Genomic DNA, 18,323 nt, shown 5'->3' with positions numbered 1-18,323 from the left:
CTGTAAATGAATATATAGTTCATTATATTAAATGTAAGTGATCATACTAACAATTTAACATTTTTCTTTGTAATTTTAAAGAATTTTTTTAGTTTTATATTTATGTGTATTTTTACATTTAAACTTTAATTCTAGATTTATAAATTAAATAAAATACAAATCTTGAAAATATAATGTTTTGCTATTCTGATTGAGATTTTGAAGTTTATTATGCCTCTGGCCACACACATAATAAGTGATGTCACAGTAAGTAAAAGCTTTTGCTAAAACACCTGACAAAAGTAGCCAAAGTAAGGAAAACAATGAATTTCAATAGTCCTAACAGTATTTAGTCAAGCAAGAATAAAAAGCTTTAAATCCATTAGAGCAGCAACATTGTTTTCCATGTGTGTGGGGTGACTATAAAAGTGTCAATAATGTCAGAATAAAGAATTACACAAATTATAGTAAAGTAAACAATTTATTGTTTTCTTTTTTTCTTTCAAAAATATGAAAAGGCATATTGAAAAAGCTTTCTTAGTAATATCTTTTGATGGTAAACGTCCTGGACATACCAAAGAAAAACAAGATCAGGAAAATATACACAATATATATAGCTCTCATGGAATAAACATCTATATATATATATATACACACATTCCTGTAATGAACACAAGGGAACGTTAGGATTAACATTAAACAAACTGCATGGTGCTCATGGCATTGTCTTTCCATCACCGCAGAACAGGTAACAGTCAACTTCTAGCTCACGTATCTGTAAGGAAAGGAAAGAAAAACTGAGATTGATAAAATGTGGTAGGTGTGTTTAATTAGGGTTGGAACAAAACTGCAGATCTCCAAATAGTCCATTCGGCAGCCATGCACACACTTCTAAACTTATCTATACTGATGCATTTATGTACATGTATCTGCACCTTGGTTTGCTATTGCTCCCAAAACTAAGGATATTGGAATTATTGCTTCACTGATAATTGTGATTGTTTCATGAAGGAGTGATCGTACCATTTATTCGGTCCATTCAAAGTTGGCAATTTTAGAAATTAGGCTCAGCACTCTTGGATTCATCGTGTACTGGCGTCCTTTCTCCTTCCGTGAGACTTTTGTCCCTTGATCAGGGTTAATTTTAAACATGCATCTGTTGGAAAAAGAACACAAGGCATTTAGACTCATAACTAATCAGTATTAACTAATCAGATAAAGTCATAGAGAGAACACTTGTAAATACAAAGTTAACAATTTTAAACTAAGACTGCATTAAGTAATTCTCTAGAAAATATAAGAGCTTAAACTGTTTGTAAACAGTAAATAAAAATGCTATTGACTACGTGGATTATTTTGTTTCTCAGTTCCAATTTGAGAATGTGGTAAAATCTGCAAACTTTCAGGTAAGTTGGTTTGAATATTTTTTTTATCACTGAAGAGCCAAGGCACTCACACCAATTTGATTACATTTATTTGCAGAATGTGATGTTTAATTCAAAGGAAGACATTTTGAAGAATGTTTGTAACCAGACCGTTCTGGGAGACCACTGACTACCGTATGGAAAATACTTGTTTGGTTTGGAACAAAATGAAGGTGAATAGATAACAGAATTTCTATTTTTGGGTGAGCTATCTCTTTACATCACTGAAATAAGGTAAATAAAATTGAGAAAAAAACATCATGTTTGTCTTACAGGCTTGAAACAACAAAGGTAATTAATGATAGAATTATATTTTGTCTTCCTTTTAAACGAACAGTTCACCCAAAAATGAAAATTATGTCATAAATTACTCACTTTCTAGTTGTTCCAAATCTGTATACATTTCTTTGTTTGGTAGAACACAGAGAAAGATATTTGGAAGAATGCTTGTAACCAAACAGTTCTTGGACCCCATTGACTACTATAGTAGGAAAAATGTCAATGGTAGTGAAAAGTGCCTTTTTGCTTTCCTACATTCTTCAAAATATCTTATTTTGTGTTCAACAGAAACAAATTATAAAATATTTTTCCTACTATAGAAGTATGTGTGTGTAGTGAATAAATACCTCTGTAGGAATTCTAAAGTAGCTCCAATTTCCACAGGATAATCAATGTTGTGCAGATAATATGAGCAGAACATCATCTGGAATGCGTTCTTGAAGATGGATTTCTATTGTAAATTTACATGAATTTGTGTGTAACCCAAGAAAACGGAAATAATACTGTATAAATAACACAGTTTTTTCATGTATAAAAAAGTAGAATTACCATATTTTGTTATTAATGACATAACACTTAAAATAACTGTCAAGCTGTTAATTTACAGATATTGTTTGTAATTTTACAGAGTTTTAATTATAATTTAAAATGATGGTAAACTATTGTAAAAAATTTAGAGTAGTTGACCGTAAAAATAGGATTTTTTTTACAGTGCACGCATTTACTGTAGTATAGGCCTATTATAGTAAGGTAAATACTACAGTAATGTAATATATATGTGTGCGTGTGCCCCTACAGTGGATGAAAATATCCTGCCTTATATTATTTATCATTTCGTTTACTTTTATTAATGAGGATGAAGCACACGAGGAAGTGAAACTAACTGTGCGCTCTGACAGTGTTAAAGAGATCAATGTACTATACTATTCAATATGGCACACTGTGATGTGAAGATTTATATTTTATGTTACTGGCGTCTCTGTTCTTGTAGGACATTTCACAACCTCCATAGGTTACAGAAGAAATGTGAACAAAAGAATCTCATTCTAAATAAAGAAGATTCAATTAAAAAAATGTCAGTAGGCCTATGTGAATTTAGTAATCAGATGAAGTGTACATTAAAAAATCTGAAGGTCATCTCAATCCTGACTCTGGTTTGACTGAGGGCCATGTTGAAGTGGTTCTATGGTCAGAATAGCAAAAACATCTTCTGTATGATAAGCTCTGTCTCCCACCAACAGGCTATCAAACAGTCCTGTCATAGAACAAAGAAGAGAAGATTGGATTGAAGTTTGAAATTGATTTTTGGTCAGATATTTAAAGTGTTTGGTGCTGTTCCCCCATTTTATTTGACCTCCCTCAGATTACTGACACAACACGGATCCATTAGGGAATGATGCAGGCATTACAGCATTGAAAACTTCTTATGTAGGACTACTGTATGATACATATAGATGAATTCTAAGTGTAACTTGATTTTAGAAAAAGAGGATTAAAATAGCAGTTTTAAAAAATATGTGATGTCACATGTTAATGTATGGTTTTGTCTGTGTCTTACTGTAGCTGTATAATAGAAGGTTATGTTCTGTATCACAGATATGAATGTAAAAAAATGCAATGCAAAGAAATACATATTGTGTGTAGTACAGTAAAAGAATGTAAAATAAATACATTTTATGATAAGGGAAAACCAGCAAAGTTATTTATAAAATCAAAATGTATCTATATAGTTACCATTATTTGATTTTATATTTGCAATATATATTTATATATTTTTATATTAGTATGTTTATTTTGATTACACATTATAAAAAACTAACCATTGTAACACGCACTGTGAATTAGTTGCGTCATTTATATGTAAATTTGCTCGTTGGTTCAGTTTCAGTGTGAGATCTCTAATCTAGATCATAACCTGCTCCGGAGCAGGTTAGCCGTTCAGCCGTAAATTACCATGGCGATGAACACCGATTAAAGCTGAGCTACTTTCATGGAACCTAAAACCCAGGGTTGGTGCAAACTAATCTTAAACTTACCTAAACCGGCTTCATGGTACAGGCCCCAGAGATGGGAGACTCGAGTCATATGACATAAGTCACAAATTTTAGGACTTGAGACTTGCTTGTCATATATTAATGAAAGACTTGGCTTGACTTTGACTTGATATTAATGACTTGAGACTTGACTCGGACTTGAGTTAAATGACTCGAAATAACTTGTATTTTGTTCAGTAAATATCTGTTTTTGAGCGCATCGCAACGGCGGCAGCGTAACCTTCCCATGTGACATGACGCAGCAGACAAGCAGAGAGAGTGCGCGCTAACGAGTATTAACAGTTGTGAATGAACATGGAAGGCGCTACACAAAGAATAATTAAGTTCGCGTACCAGGATTATGTGCAAGACGGTGCTAAAAAGAGATCCAAAATTACAGTACAGTTTCACTAATCTCTTCCCGTCAGGAATTTATTAAATCTGAAAATATAAACTCCGTTGTGAGTTAATAATTCAAATCAACCAACAGGTAGATACAGAGATGAAGTGATGTTCAGTAAAATGAAAGATGGTTTATTGAATAATCTCAGATGTGCTTTGATGCTCAGTCTAGCTCTGTCCAACTTCGTTTGACTAGAAACAGATTCAATAGGTGTTATTAACCATGCACGATTACGGTATCAAAACATTGTCTCGTGCCCAGATCTATCAACATTAATAAATTACTTCAATTAAACTATTATTTGTGTTTTCATACTTCACTCCTTTATAGTTATCATTTGTAGGGTTACAAATAGAATTATATATATGTTTATAAGGGAGGACAATTGCATTTTCTTCCTTTACTCAACACTTCATTTCACTATTTCCAGGAAAAAAAAAAGAAATGTTACCATTTCTCAATCACACATGTTATTTGATATGTTAGTGAACAACTGTATGTTGTGGTATGTGATCGTTTACCACACAACAAAGACAAATTGAAGATGCTTAAATGGATTAGAGTTACATTTACAAAGTCTTACTGTCATGACTCGATCATGAATAATTTTTAAATGACTTCACACACCATTATGTATAAATGTAGCTTCTAAATATATTATTTATAATGCTCTAAAATGTTGATAATAATAATTAAAATAATACTTTAGGATTATTAACAGTTGCACTTAGTGTTTGATATTTTGACTAACACGAGACAAAATACAGGTTTAAAAAAATAAATATTTGGATGAACAGGAGGAAGAGTAATATGCTGAAATATATTAAATATTAAATACGCATTTATGGGTTAAGCTGTCTGAGATTTTTCCCTAAACAGAATTACACATTCTTTCCTGAGCAATGTTTAAACGATCCAGACGTGTCTGTATTTCAATTCGTTTTCTGCTGACATCAGAGTCTTCACACAGAAGCTCATTCACTTGTGCACCATCCATTAAACTGAGCATCTCAGTGCGCAGGAGGCGAGCAGTCTCCCTTAGCATCAAATAGAGGATCAACATGGGCACCTGGTCAGCCATCCGCTGCACCACAATCTAAAACAGATAAATAGGATTATTTGTCAAAATTGATAGCACTAATAAAAGTCCTATAAAAGAAAAATGCTTTTGAGAATGAAAAGAGAGCAAACTTAGTTAATAAGTAACATTTGTTGTCACACCTGATAATAAGCCTGAAGCATTTCAGAGTACATGCTTTTGTTATCAAAGACAGGAAGGTTATCCTCCGAAAATGTCTCTTCTGGTTTGCCGATTTCATTCAAGACCTTCAGGTAAATAGCATCTTGAGTGAAGATCAAGTTCTCCATTTCAAACTGCTCCAAGATCCTTTGCTCTGCTTTGGCCTGCTGCTTCAAATGAATGTTATCAATTTTGTTCTATGGTTTAAAGTGGGAAAAAAAGAAAGCAAGAGAGTCATAATCAAAGAGCAAAGAGTTTTTCTTTATTCATTAAAAAACCTTTGTCCACACGAAAACAAAAAAACGCTATGAAGCGCTGTCAAGAGCATGCCAAACCAACAGGTGGTGATATAACCCTACCCATAAAGCCGTGTGGCCAATCAGAAGCCTGGAATCTGACGTCAAACAAAGGAGGTAGCGGCGTGCATTCTAACGTCATGCGCCAAATATCCGGTTTCACCCTCTATACATAATAACAGTGAAACCGGAGTTTCTAAAAATCTTCACCCTGGCAGATTTTAAAAAGTTTGGTTGCAGTGACGGGGTACTACGTTTGCGTGTGGAGAAATGGCCAAAACACACAGAAAAAGCTGCAGTTTTGAAAATACCCACGTTTGTGTGGATTACAGCCCGTGATGTACTGCGTAAATAAACATAATTTACAGTGTTTCTTTTTGTAACAATGTACACAACAACATACACTACCCAACAGGCTGATAGACAACCAAACACATGACAGCAAACACGAGAGCAAACAAGGCTTGATGTTCTCAGAATGTCCCTGCTGGTGTCAAATACATTCCCAGAACGTTCATATCTGGTCACGATGTGGAGTTTTTTAAAGGGTGTGGGGACGTTATTTGGTGAACCTTCACAGAACATTCAGGATGTTCTCTGAACGTATAGGGGACCTTTACTATAGGATATTCTCAAAACATTTGCAAGACTTTCAGGGGACCAAACTACAATGCTACCTGCCAACAAATGACAACTAGTTATGTTATTTATTTGTCCTTTTGGTAATTTTATAACTTACCATTTGACAATTTAACTATTAATCTTGAGATTCTTGATTTCATGATCAATGAAAATTTACTGCAAAAAAGAACAACACAATAAGCAAAAAGATTAACTGACACACTTAGACATCATCAATCATCACACAAACCTCAACGCTGGTGACAATCATCAAAATAGTTCAGATAAACAAATCAACTGCAATGCATTCTGGCAGCCATGAATGATTTTTGTACTATGATGTGTACTATGAAGCTTTCTTTTGTTGATTGTCACCATTGTTGAGTTTTACTTGATGAGTGATGGAAATTTGCATTAGTCATGAAAGCATGAATCTCAGCATTAATAAAAAAGTTTTATTGCACATATCACGGACAGCCAATATTGCCAAATCAAACTTTTTCAGCTGTATCCTTTGACAGCACACAAGTGTTCTTATAGAAACACAATCGCACGCAATGCTCACTGATGACAACAAAAACGTGTGTTTTATGTTAATTCTAAAGCCTTCCGTTCCACTAATAATCATTAATTCATGTTTTATATCACTTAAAATGGTTCATAGCAGATGTTGGGGCCGATAGCCTCGCGGTTAAGTGCTAAACCGCTGCTGCAACCACTGGGACACAGAAATCGTAACAGCCAGGTACGGGAGAGGGCAGTACATTTCTTATAACAAACTTTTGTTAGCTGTGACAGAACATGAAATATACAGAACTGTACATGACGCTGATACTATCCTGTCCCACAAAAAAACTAGGAAAAACGCCTTCAAAGATCGTAAAAGAAAGGTTCAAGGAGAATGAGACATAATTTTCACACGTGGATTGGCCACCATGTGGAGTCACAAGATCCAAATAAGAATCTTTGGGATGTGCTGGAGAAGACTTTACACGTGCTCAAGACAAGATCTGAAACATTTTTACCCTGGACTAAAAAACTGAAACTGTGTAAAGGTTTATCAAAACAATGGCACAACAAATACATACTATAATCAAAGTTAATGGTGGTCCAGAAAACTATAAGTTTGCAACTTTTTGCAGGGAAGTGTTTCATCAGGTAAGTACCTTTTATGAAAAATTATAAATAAGGAAGAAATTCAACAGATAATTTTTACAGATTATTTCCAGTGTGTTGCTCAGTAAAACTTTGCATATTGGTATATAGGTACCAAAAAGGTATTCTGTAAATTCGGTTCAATAAGGGTGACCATACGTGCCATTTTTCCCAGACGCATCCTGGCCAGGATTTCAATAGCTGCATCTCAATTAGAAGGCTGCATCATCCTGAGGTTGCATTTATCGGCCGCACATGTCATCGTACGATGAAGCCTTTGAATTGAGATGCAGCTATAGAAATCCTGGCCAGGATGCGTCTGGGAAAAATGGCAAGTGAGGTCACCCTAGCGTAATTTCCCAGTACATTGCGGATTGTACAGAGCGTCACCACCAGTTCAAATAAAGAAAGAAGTTTTTTGTCTTTTGTTACATTTACCTTAGTGACAGTTAGAAGATAAGGGTAGCTCTTGAAGCACTGTTCCGAAACCTTGGTAAATTGCTTGTGGATGATATCTTAAGGAGAAAACAGAAATAAAAGTATTTTTGCCTGTTCCAGAAAAACTTGTCAGTTGGTTTTGACAATGTTCAGCACATTTTGGGGTACAAAGATAAGATCTGTGATCCTACCTTTTGTGACACTGAGTGATTCAATGGCAGGATCCTTAAGATTTTTCAGACATTCCTGCAAAAGCTTCTCAATCACTTTGTAGTTGCTGAAACCAAGCAGTTCTCTTCCTCTGCATTTCTGGCTGTGATCCTTAAATATCCTGATTGATTGTTGAACTAGTTTATGAATAAGAGACATTTTCTCATTATATTATTTAACAAGCACTGTCACATAAAGCTGTTACTCCATCAACAAAAGCACAAAGCAGTAAAGTGTAACCCAAGGGTTTTCAAATCCGTCATGTGCTCTCGTGGATGCACACTGGATGTTAACACGAAAGTCATCTCTGTAGATGAGTGGAAGTCCTAGGGTTTTCAAATTACTTGAGGGTGAGTAATTAATGACAGAATTTTCTTTCTCTGGCACCCTTTAAGGGGTGTTTGGGGGTTCTTTTCAATTCAAGAAAATTTCACAAATACAAAATACAAAGCTTATCAAAGACACAAGGCTGCATGCGATAGGCTATCAATATGGAGCACTCACACTAGTTAACTGAACTAGACTGTAGGTGTCAAATGAACCTGGGTACAATTCGGTTCTCAAAGTGTGGGTACGCTCTTTGACGTAATTTGCCCTCATATGTGAAACTGCCAGAAGTGGTTAATATAGAGCCATGAAGAGTTCCATTTGGGACTAGTATTGTAAAATTCATACACTACATGAAGGTAAACTCTGCAGGACCGAGTTTGGGCACCCCTGGTATAGCAGGTCATTTGAGACAATTTATCTTTGTGAAAAGTGGAAGTATACTGACATGACTCCTTGGTTTGGTCAAGATTATCATTCCAGCTTTTGAATTCAGCCCGAAGCTGGACAAACAAGTTGTCCTCACAGTTCAGGTCCCTACTGGTCAGCTCCCCATTGATCAGTTCTCCAAGTGACAAGTCCTTGATCATGTCATTAAAACCTGTTAAGGTCTGTAAGGAGAGAGAGAGAGAGAGAGAGAGAGAGAGAAAGTTTTGCATGCCATAATCTGTCTTGGACTTTTGGTATGAATGAAAAAAGCATGTGTTTGTCGTTCACACTTGTTTGCATTTAACGGAACCTTACTGTTGATGCCCAAATGCCATCTGCATATGCCCAAGAGGTCAGATCAGTCAGTCAGTCAGTCATGTTCAAAATGAATAAAATGTACTACATTCAAAGCACCTCATCTGCAGTTCTTACTTCAATCCCAGACACAAAGATAACAGCTAGAAATCAATGTTAAACACAGTTGATTGGTCAATATTAGTTGCATTGTATCAATATCACATTTGCACCTGCCATTACTGTTGCAAAAACCTGGAGATTTCAACAAACCACCATTATTGTGATCAATGTTTGCTCAAGTTGGGCTCTTGATTCTTGACACTAAGTTTTCTTCGCCACAACACAGCATACTTTGGTCAATAGTGTGTTAAAATGCATGAGTTTCAATTTGAGTTTTGTGGCACTACAGTGTGAGATTAAAGCAGTGTTATGGATGTCATATTAGATGTGAACTGAAAATATTTAAAAACTGTTAAACTATTGAATCAATTAGACATCAAGAATCAGCGTATGAAACTGCGCTTGAATTAGTTTGATGATTGTTGAGGTTTGTATGATGAGTTTATATGTTTACTTTGTCACAGTGCTTTTACAAACCTCACAGTTTTCATCAGTCACAAGAAGCTTAACCTCCACTTTATCTGAAACAGATTGTTTATTTGATCCCAGCTAAAATTATAGAAGCAAACGACCACAAATATGCACATGTAAAACATCTCTTTCACTAGGTGAAGTTTTTCACTAGTGTTTTTATTAAACACAAATACAAGCACTGAAAGAAAATTGACTTAATCAAAGTCTAGAGGTTAACTAAAACAAACAACCATCACAGTAATGGTGGTTTGTTGACATCTCAACACTTTTTCAACATTAATAGTGGGTGCAAAAGTGATACTGACTCAAAGCAATTAACATTGACTCAATGGTTTTCACCTGTTAGCTTGCTGTCTAGGGTATAAATACAAACAGAAGCGAATCGTTTGATATTTTCATAAAACTGAACATCATTTTTAATAATATTAGCCATACTGTACAGCCTCAACACTCCCTTTCTGCAGGTGGCGCTAAACGCACCAGACGCTGGTATACCATCCGCCACCAAATACTACAAGAAGATCGCGATCGTGTGCAGAGGCTGCACATTATGGCTAATATTCTTAAAAATGACGTTCAGTTTTATGAAACTATCAAACTTTGATCTTTATCATTTTGTAGATATTATTTATTAAGTCAAGTATTATTAACTAAAAAAATGACTGAACAAATGATAAATGGATTGATAGTAATGGGAGAAACTGAGCCTTTTGAAGCTTTGAATCAATTGAACCAATTTCTTCGTAAAATGATTCACGTTTTAAAAGAGTCAGAACACGGTGTGCTGGCACCACCTAATGGTGAAAATGTTGTAAATACATCTAGATCGCAGGCCAAACTCAATGACACAATTTACAAAACAATTGCTAATGTTTTCTTATAATTGTATTGTATTAAATAATAGTACTGTGTTTTTAGTTGTATTTAAGTCTAATCAGAGCATTAATACAATTAACTATGTCCAGAAGATGCAGTGTGAAGAACTTAATACCTTGTCTATGAAAATCAGCTACAGATATATGCCATCCAGTAAATCAGGGAGTTGGGAGCGCAAGTGTCTCAACATTCATTGATGAGGTAGTGTTATGAGAGCAGAGTTGCTGATTACCAATCATACACCTCAAAAACGTTATTTTACTCCACGCATCTTCAATATTATGTATCGAAAAAAAACGAATCATATTTTTGCCTACTCAGCATTGTTGGTGTGTTTATAGTACATTTTGGCTAGATTTTATGTCAGGTAAAGCATCGTGAAATGATAACTGACCATATCTTTCAACAAATATAATTTATTTATTTCTGTTTTATTAATCAATATAGTAAAAATGTACTGCCTATAGAGAATGTGAGGCTGACGTCACGCCCTATGTTGCATATTGCGGTGGCGCCACCATCTTGGGAGGATAATACTTTACTACTATTATTGTTTTTGATATGTGATGTTACTTGTTTTGTCTGATATATGGAGAAATGGAAAGTGAAAGAACCATGGGCTTTTCCTGAACGACTGAACGATGCGATTGCAGTTTTTAACACAACAAGACCGACCTCCCATAGTTATATTTACTAATCAAACAAGAAAAACAAAACACTGCATTGAACGCACTGGCAGCTGTCCTCCCAAGATGGCGCAACATTCAACGCGACGTGACATCCATTTACAAGCATTCAACGCGGCGTTACGTCTATAAACAAGCTCTATAAGTGAAAACCATAGTAGACACTGGTTCATGAGTTCACTTTAAGATCAACGCCTCCTAGTGGCTAAACATTGGCATTTCAAAAGGTTTTGAAGCTTTATGGAGCAGTGTTTTCTAAAACGACCATCACTAAAATGAGAGTGCTCATTCTCCGTATTTTGCAAAACTGATTTGAGCACAATATTGGAAATTGAAAAAACAATCATTATTTGTTTATTCATTTTGGTTATGGAAAGGAATATCGAAAAAAGTTTTTTTCGAGGTGTTTTTTTTTTGTTTAGATCATGTACTGTGCTTTAACATAATATCATCTATTCATTCGTTTTTCTATCATAACTTCTACATTTGTTTAATAGAAGAATTACATCCCAACCCACGAATCGTTTACCTCAACACTTCAATCATACCACTGTTGGGGAAAACTTTTACAATTAACAAATTGGATTAAAAAAAGTTTAAGTTACTGATATAGCACTTACAACATATGGCACTAATACATACACTCTAAGCTTATAACCCTTATAACCCAATATTACTAAAGCAAGCAGATGATAATGATGGTGATGGTGATGGTATTACCGTAATTAAGAAGTTTTTTGCCTCCTGAGGGTCAAGTGGTGGTCCTGATTCACATCCCTTGAGCTCACTTTTCAAGTCCCATATCTGCCTCTTTATTTTTTCTGAGAGCAGTGGCAGTGACTTCTAATGGTTAAAAATCACATCAAAATTATAACTGACATTTGTAAATGCAAAAAAATTAAAACCGATGCAAAGGTAGTAGCTAGATTGACATTTTCTGAAAAACAAAAAATGGCAGTGTTTGCAAGGCAGTATAATGTTACAAACATGCACGTTTAGGTTCCCTTTTGAGGTCTTTGTCTTCATTCTATTGTATTGCTCTCATCTAAAGCAAGAGGGTTCACAGGTTGAGTTAACCTTTATTTTGATCCGGAAGCACACTTTCTGATATTTTACGATCTGAATGAGGGCACAGTTTAGTCTGTAGTGTCCCTGTAGCTCAATTAGAGATGCATTGTGTTAGGTTGTGGGCTCAGTCCCAGGGTGCTAGCTAAATGAGTAAATTAGCTAAATGAGTAAATGTAAAATTATTTGAAATGACTACAACAGTTCATTGGTCTTTGAAAGTTTGGAGCTACATGTACTGTAGGATGTTCACAAATCAAAAAAATTTCAAATAATTTAATAGTAAGATTCTTGAAAATGTCTTGAACAAGGATAAATTACTTGCAGTAATTTGTGAAGGATTAAAAAACATTCAATATAGAAATATACATTAGGTAGTGGGGTTGCAAAGGGGTGGAACATTTCAGTTAAATTTCTGGAAACTTTACATAAACTTTCCACAGAATGTATGGTTACAAATTGGTGTAGATTTGTTTGGTAAATTTCCATGTAAATGGAAAACTGGGTAATTTTCAACTTGGAATATTCCAATTAAGTTATTAATTAAGAGCTGATTGAACAATAATGATGTTAACAAACAGAATCAATGCAGAACAGTGTAGCAAACTTTGAAAAGTCACTAAATCTAGTGACAAAGCTGCAGAGTCCTTCAGCGACTTATTTTCAATAAGCAACTAGCGACAAATCTATTGACTTTTTGAATACACCTTTGTGACTTAGCAAAACATTCTGCTTTACTTCTACTGCCCCACGACCAGCGCTACATTTACTTCATTACATTTACTTGAGTAAAATTTAGGAAAATATGTACTTTTAAAGTCAAATTAAAAGTGGGTACTTTTTAAATGCAAAATTTTTTGAAAGCATTAATTGAACAATGGGCAAAACCATTTGAATAGGCTAATGAATCAGTTCAAATGATTTGTTCAGTTCGCAGCACGATCTGAATCATCTGAAGGGGCAGATTACTCACTCGTAGCGGGAAACTTAAAAATGCACAGAACAAAAAGAGCGTTTGACGAAGTGGATATGAATCTATATATTTTAAACCAAAACTGGTCAAATGCATCATTTTGATTGCCAGCAATGATAAATGCCTGTCATATGCGCGCACCCGTGCGACCTGTTTGTCAGAGACAGCAATATGCGTTAGACCTGCTAGACACAGAGACCTTGGATTGCAGAAATATACATTTGAAGAACAGAAGGAAGAAAACTTGTTGATGGGCGTGTGGTTCACTGTTTACTGTTTGTTTACAAGTAAGAGCTTTTCACAACACACACGTGACACAACATGAGAAAACACAAGTTTTGTCTAAAATCAGTTTGTATTACATATAAGAGAGCACTGCAGATGTTCTAGATCATCTTGGGAAATGCTCTGAGTTTAGTTAAATGCATTGTAAATGCAAAACTCTGCAGGTTCACTTTAGTTTGACATGGTCTATGTTATTCTAAACAAGTTTAGTTGTGTAGGCTACATTGACATTGGGACTAGATGAAATTTACAGAAATGCTCGTCTCTTCTGTATTTGTCTATTCATTACTCTCTTTGTGTATAGTGCAAAGATATCTGCTTATGAAAATAATAATAATTAAAAATACTGATTAAAATATAATATTGAAATATTGGCATTGATATTAATTTTATGAAAAGTATATAGGCTAATCAGATACAAAGTAACTAGTAACTAGCTACTTGAGTAGTTTTTTCATTGCATACTTTTTTACTTTTAATCGAGTAGTATTAAAAATAGTGACTTTTACTTGAGTAACAACATCTCTAGACTTTTTCTTGAGTAAAGAGTTTGGCTACTCTACCCACAAGTGTTTGCTTTCTCAGCTTAGGACCGCCTCTCTCTATGTCTACTCTGTTCAGTGAGCAACAAACAACCTGCTACAATGGTTCAGATCTTACTTATCAGACAGATATCAATTTGTCCATTTAAATGGGGAATCATCAAATCTAACGGAAGTAAATTATGGATTACCTCAGGGATCGGTTTTAGGACCCTTGCTTTTCTCCATATACATGCTGCACATTGGCAACATTATTAGAAAACATGGAATTAGCTTCCACTGTTATGCAGATGATACTCGGCTATATATCTCATCAAGACCAGATGATTCCTTACAGCTATCAAAATTGGCAGAGTGCAATATTATAATTTCCTTCTGTTAAACTCTAATAAAACAGAAATATTACTTATCGCACCAAAAACACGTAAACAGAATATTTCGATTATGACCTGCAAATTGAAGGCTGCACTGTTACTCCAACAAATACAGTAAACGATCTAGGTGTTATATTAGACAGCAACCTGTCATTTAAAAATCACATCTCAAATGTCACAAAAGCAGCCTTCTTCCACCTTAGAAATGTTGCCATATTATGAAATATTTTATGTGTTGCTGACGCAGAGAAGTTTATTCATGCATCACCCCAAGACTTGACTACTGTGATGCACTACTTAGTGGTTGTCCTGCATCATCGTTCAGACACACTCTCCCAATTTAAATCTAGATTAAAGACAAATATTGTCAGCCAAGCTTTCACTTAATGCATGGTTACTGAACAGCAGCTAGGCTAATTATTCTCTTTCTGCCTCCACCCTAGGATGCCCATCTCAGGATTACGCCAGGCCCAGTTGAACGTCATACGCCTATCCTTAATGAGAGAATATGCCAGCTACATCTAAAAATCCAGTGCCATCCTCCTGCGAGAGCCTGCGGACTAACTGACCATCCCAGCTCCATCTCAGGCAATTCCATCACCACCCATGAGCAAAGTGACCATCTGACCATCCCCGCTCAGACAAGATGAACCATCCCAGTTCAGACAATTCGATCTCCAACCAAGAGCAAAGACGGACTACTTGTCACATTAATGCTAAATTAACAACACTTGGTCACATGACAGCAGTTTGAAGATAAAGCTGCACTCTGTGACTTTGATTGGAGGTTGCTGGGTGGGTGTTTGTGGGGTATGACTGTTCTTCGTGGACATTTGCTCGGTTGGTTTTTGGTCGGGACCGGCTGAGCCTGGTTTCTCCCGAGGTTTTTTTTTCCTCCATTTAGTCATCATTGGAGTTTGGGTTCCTCGCCACAGCAGGGCAGTGTTGGCTTGCTCACCAGGAGACTGCATTTATTTACTTATTTATTTATTAGATATTATCTATTACAGGGGTCGGCAGGTAAGTTTGGCATCGGGCCAAACAACTAATTCGCCGCTAGATGATGGGCCAGAACACAGTCAAAGGATAATTTAAGAAATTAATTGATGTAAAATGCAAGTAGAATAGCCTACTTTTAAAAATATAGTTATATACAATTACATATGTAATGGAGGCCAGCGAAAGACTGCTGTGCAAGGTAAACCTCACTCCCCGACAGACGCTAGAGACTGTGGTCTTTAGCCTCCTTGTTAGAGCGCCCGTCTCCCATCCGGTCCGACGCCAGTTAGAGGCCCGCATAGAGCGATGCAAGTAGGACCAATAACACATATAAATATGTATATAATTACTTAACATAGCCTAATTTTTACACTCCTCACGTACTATGTACGTGCATTTTTTTTGTCTGCTGGGGGTACGCTATTACGTCGTGTGCAGAGTGATGTTAACATTTAAGCTAACTAGATGGTGAGAGAAAATGGCTCGCACGACTCAACCGGCCATTCACTGATGCAGAGGTTTTCAAAGAGGTTATGGTGACAGTTTTGGAAGATTTGGCAACTACTGACAAGTCGATGGAAGCTATTATGCCTCTGTGAAACAGTTACCCCTATCTGCGAGGTCCGCTACCCGGCGCATAGATGCAGGACGTGATGATAGCCCTGACCACACAGATGTAGCCCAGATGTGCGTCTATGTTAGATACTTTGATGGAAAGGAATTCAGACTCCTTTGAATATCTTTGAGAGATTTTAATTTGAATAGTTCTGAATTCATTTCAAAATAAAACATTGCCGCAAAAATTCTCGTACTTTCATTTTGAAGGCAAATTCACTAAAGACGTGATTGTGACAGACCTATTTCAGAACCAGCTGCGGGCAAAATAATGCTTCTGGTGTAACAGGATTTACCTGCACCGCGGGCCTCGAACCGGATCAGTCCGGCATGGGAGTCTGGCGCTCTAACGATAAGGCTAAAGACAGCAGTCTCTGGCCTCTGCCGCTAGAGCAGGGGTCACTAACTAGCGGACTCCGGTCCGGATGCGGACCGCGAGATGCATCCGTCCGGACCTCAAAGCCTTTTGACATAATAAATAAATGAACGCCTAACATTATTTTATAATGCAATCAAATTTATAGCAGGCACATCAAGGTCCGCTCAGTAGCAGTTTGGGTCCTACGGCGCCACGGACAGTTAACAATATGCGCACTGTTGCTACGTACAGACGTCGACGAGAGAAGAGAGCCGGGACAGAGTCGCTGCACAGCGCGTAGACAGATGTAACTGTCAGTGACTGAAAAACAATGTCCTTTTCAAAAGTTAGAAAAGTTGACGCTGAAAACCATGTTTTCCGAGATGAATGGGTCGAGAGATTTGCATTTATTCTTCCTGCATCGAGATGCACGAGACCGGTTTGTCTCATTTGCTCGGAGACTGTCGCGGTTGTCAAAAGTGGAAACTTTAAACGGCATTATGAAATTAGACAGAGACACTTTGAAGAAACTTACAAGCAGCAGTCCGAGGTAAGGACACGGAAAATATATGAGCTCAAAGCCCAGTAGTAGCGATCTACATGGGTCCTCCCTCACTCACTTACCGCCCAACAACGAGCGAATGTTCACTAAGAATACAGTGGATCTTAGGAAAACATAACAAGCCCTTTACTGATGGGAAAATAGTAAAAGAGTGAATGGAGTCTGCGTGTGAAACACTTTTAGAAGGAAAATAAAGACATGAACTAAAAGAAAATATTAAACTAACCCCCCTTTCAGCTGCAACAGCCACAAGAAGAGCTGAAATGTTATCAGAAGATGATCAGTCACAACTTGATGCTGCTATTTGTTCATCTCAGTTCAGCAGAAAACAACACTTTAGTTTTCTTTTAAAGTTGTTCATGTTGAAATGAATGTATGTTCAGTGCAGGTTTAGAGATTAGGGCATTTTGCACATTTTCCTTCATTATATTGTTGTCAGACATTGTTATGCCATTGTATAGATATGAAAAGACATGTTTATTTCTTTGGTCTGCCAAAAACCATCAATTCATGATTTTAGGTATTTAATCGTCCGGACCTCGACTGGCAAGGAGGGTTTGTTTACTGGACCTCAAGCAATTTTAGTTGAAGACTCCTGCGCTAGAGTATCTGTTGACGTCGGGGAGTGATGTTTACACACTGCACAGCTCTTCACTAGCTGTTCTCAGTTACACTGGCGCGGGCAAGATATTATTGCTGGCTGGCCAGTTCTGGCCTGCAGGCCCCTGATCTATAAGAATGATATTGTTCTATAAACACCATGCACTGTGCTGTATTTTACCTTCCTGTGTTTTTCTTATTTGCTCCTGTAAAGCTGCTTTGGAACAATGCACATTGTGAGAAGCGCTATATAAAAAAAAATGATTTGAATAGAGTGGCAGGGAGAAACTGTCACGACAGGTAAGGAAGAACCCAAGCGCAGGGATGAAGGGGTTAACAAACTGATTTTATTTAACAAAGAAACAAAAACAAAGACCCACGATGGGGATAACAGATTAACAGGAAAACAGAATAAACAAGACGAAGACTAACTGACACTAGACTGAATAAACACTTGACAAACTAAACTAAACACTTACTAGGATGACAAAAACAGCAACAACGGGAACAAGAACAGGCAATGCCGGCTGACGCTGGACGAGCAACAAGACAAACTGGATACTGGATACAGCACATAGCACACACAATGACCGAACACAGGACAATGAAACATGAGGACTATTTAAAGGGAAGACAAACAAAGTATAATTACACAGGGCAGGT

The 18,323-nt window shown here is 36.5% G+C and overlaps 1 protein-coding gene and 1 long non-coding RNA gene across 2 annotated transcripts in view; both read right to left on the bottom strand.

Annotated features, from left to right (window-relative positions):
* Positions 1-537: 537 nt before the first annotated feature.
* LOC130548332 (uncharacterized) lies at positions 538-2,090 on the bottom strand. The gene is made up of 3 exons (XR_008962015.1): positions 2,030-2,090; positions 1,003-1,135; positions 538-754 (listed from the first exon to the last, which is right to left on the bottom strand). It is a non-coding gene; the product is annotated as an uncharacterized LOC130548332 (long non-coding RNA).
* Positions 2,091-4,253: 2,163 nt separating this feature from the next.
* The window catches only part of LOC130549042 (interferon-induced GTP-binding protein Mx-like), a 105,480-nt gene continuing 91,410 nt past the window's right edge, over positions 4,254-18,323 (bottom strand). Inside the window, exons 8-13 of the mRNA XM_057326178.1 lie at positions 12,008-12,130; positions 8,854-9,016; positions 8,060-8,215; positions 7,869-7,945; positions 5,340-5,555; positions 4,254-5,214 (exon numbers count right to left, since the gene is read on the bottom strand). Of these exons, the coding sequence (XP_057182161.1) occupies positions 4,990-5,214; positions 5,340-5,555; positions 7,869-7,945; positions 8,060-8,215; positions 8,854-9,016; positions 12,008-12,130 (960 nt within the window). The 3' untranslated portion in view covers positions 4,254-4,989. The remainder of the gene's footprint in view (positions 5,215-5,339; positions 5,556-7,868; positions 7,946-8,059; positions 8,216-8,853; positions 9,017-12,007; positions 12,131-18,323) is intronic.

The sequence above is a fragment of the Triplophysa rosa genome, linkage group LG25 (genome assembly GCF_024868665.1).
Source record: "Triplophysa rosa linkage group LG25, Trosa_1v2, whole genome shotgun sequence".
Classification (NCBI taxonomy): Eukaryota; Metazoa; Chordata; class Actinopteri; order Cypriniformes; family Nemacheilidae; genus Triplophysa; species Triplophysa rosa.
This window is presented reverse-complemented; position numbering and strand designations above follow the sequence as displayed.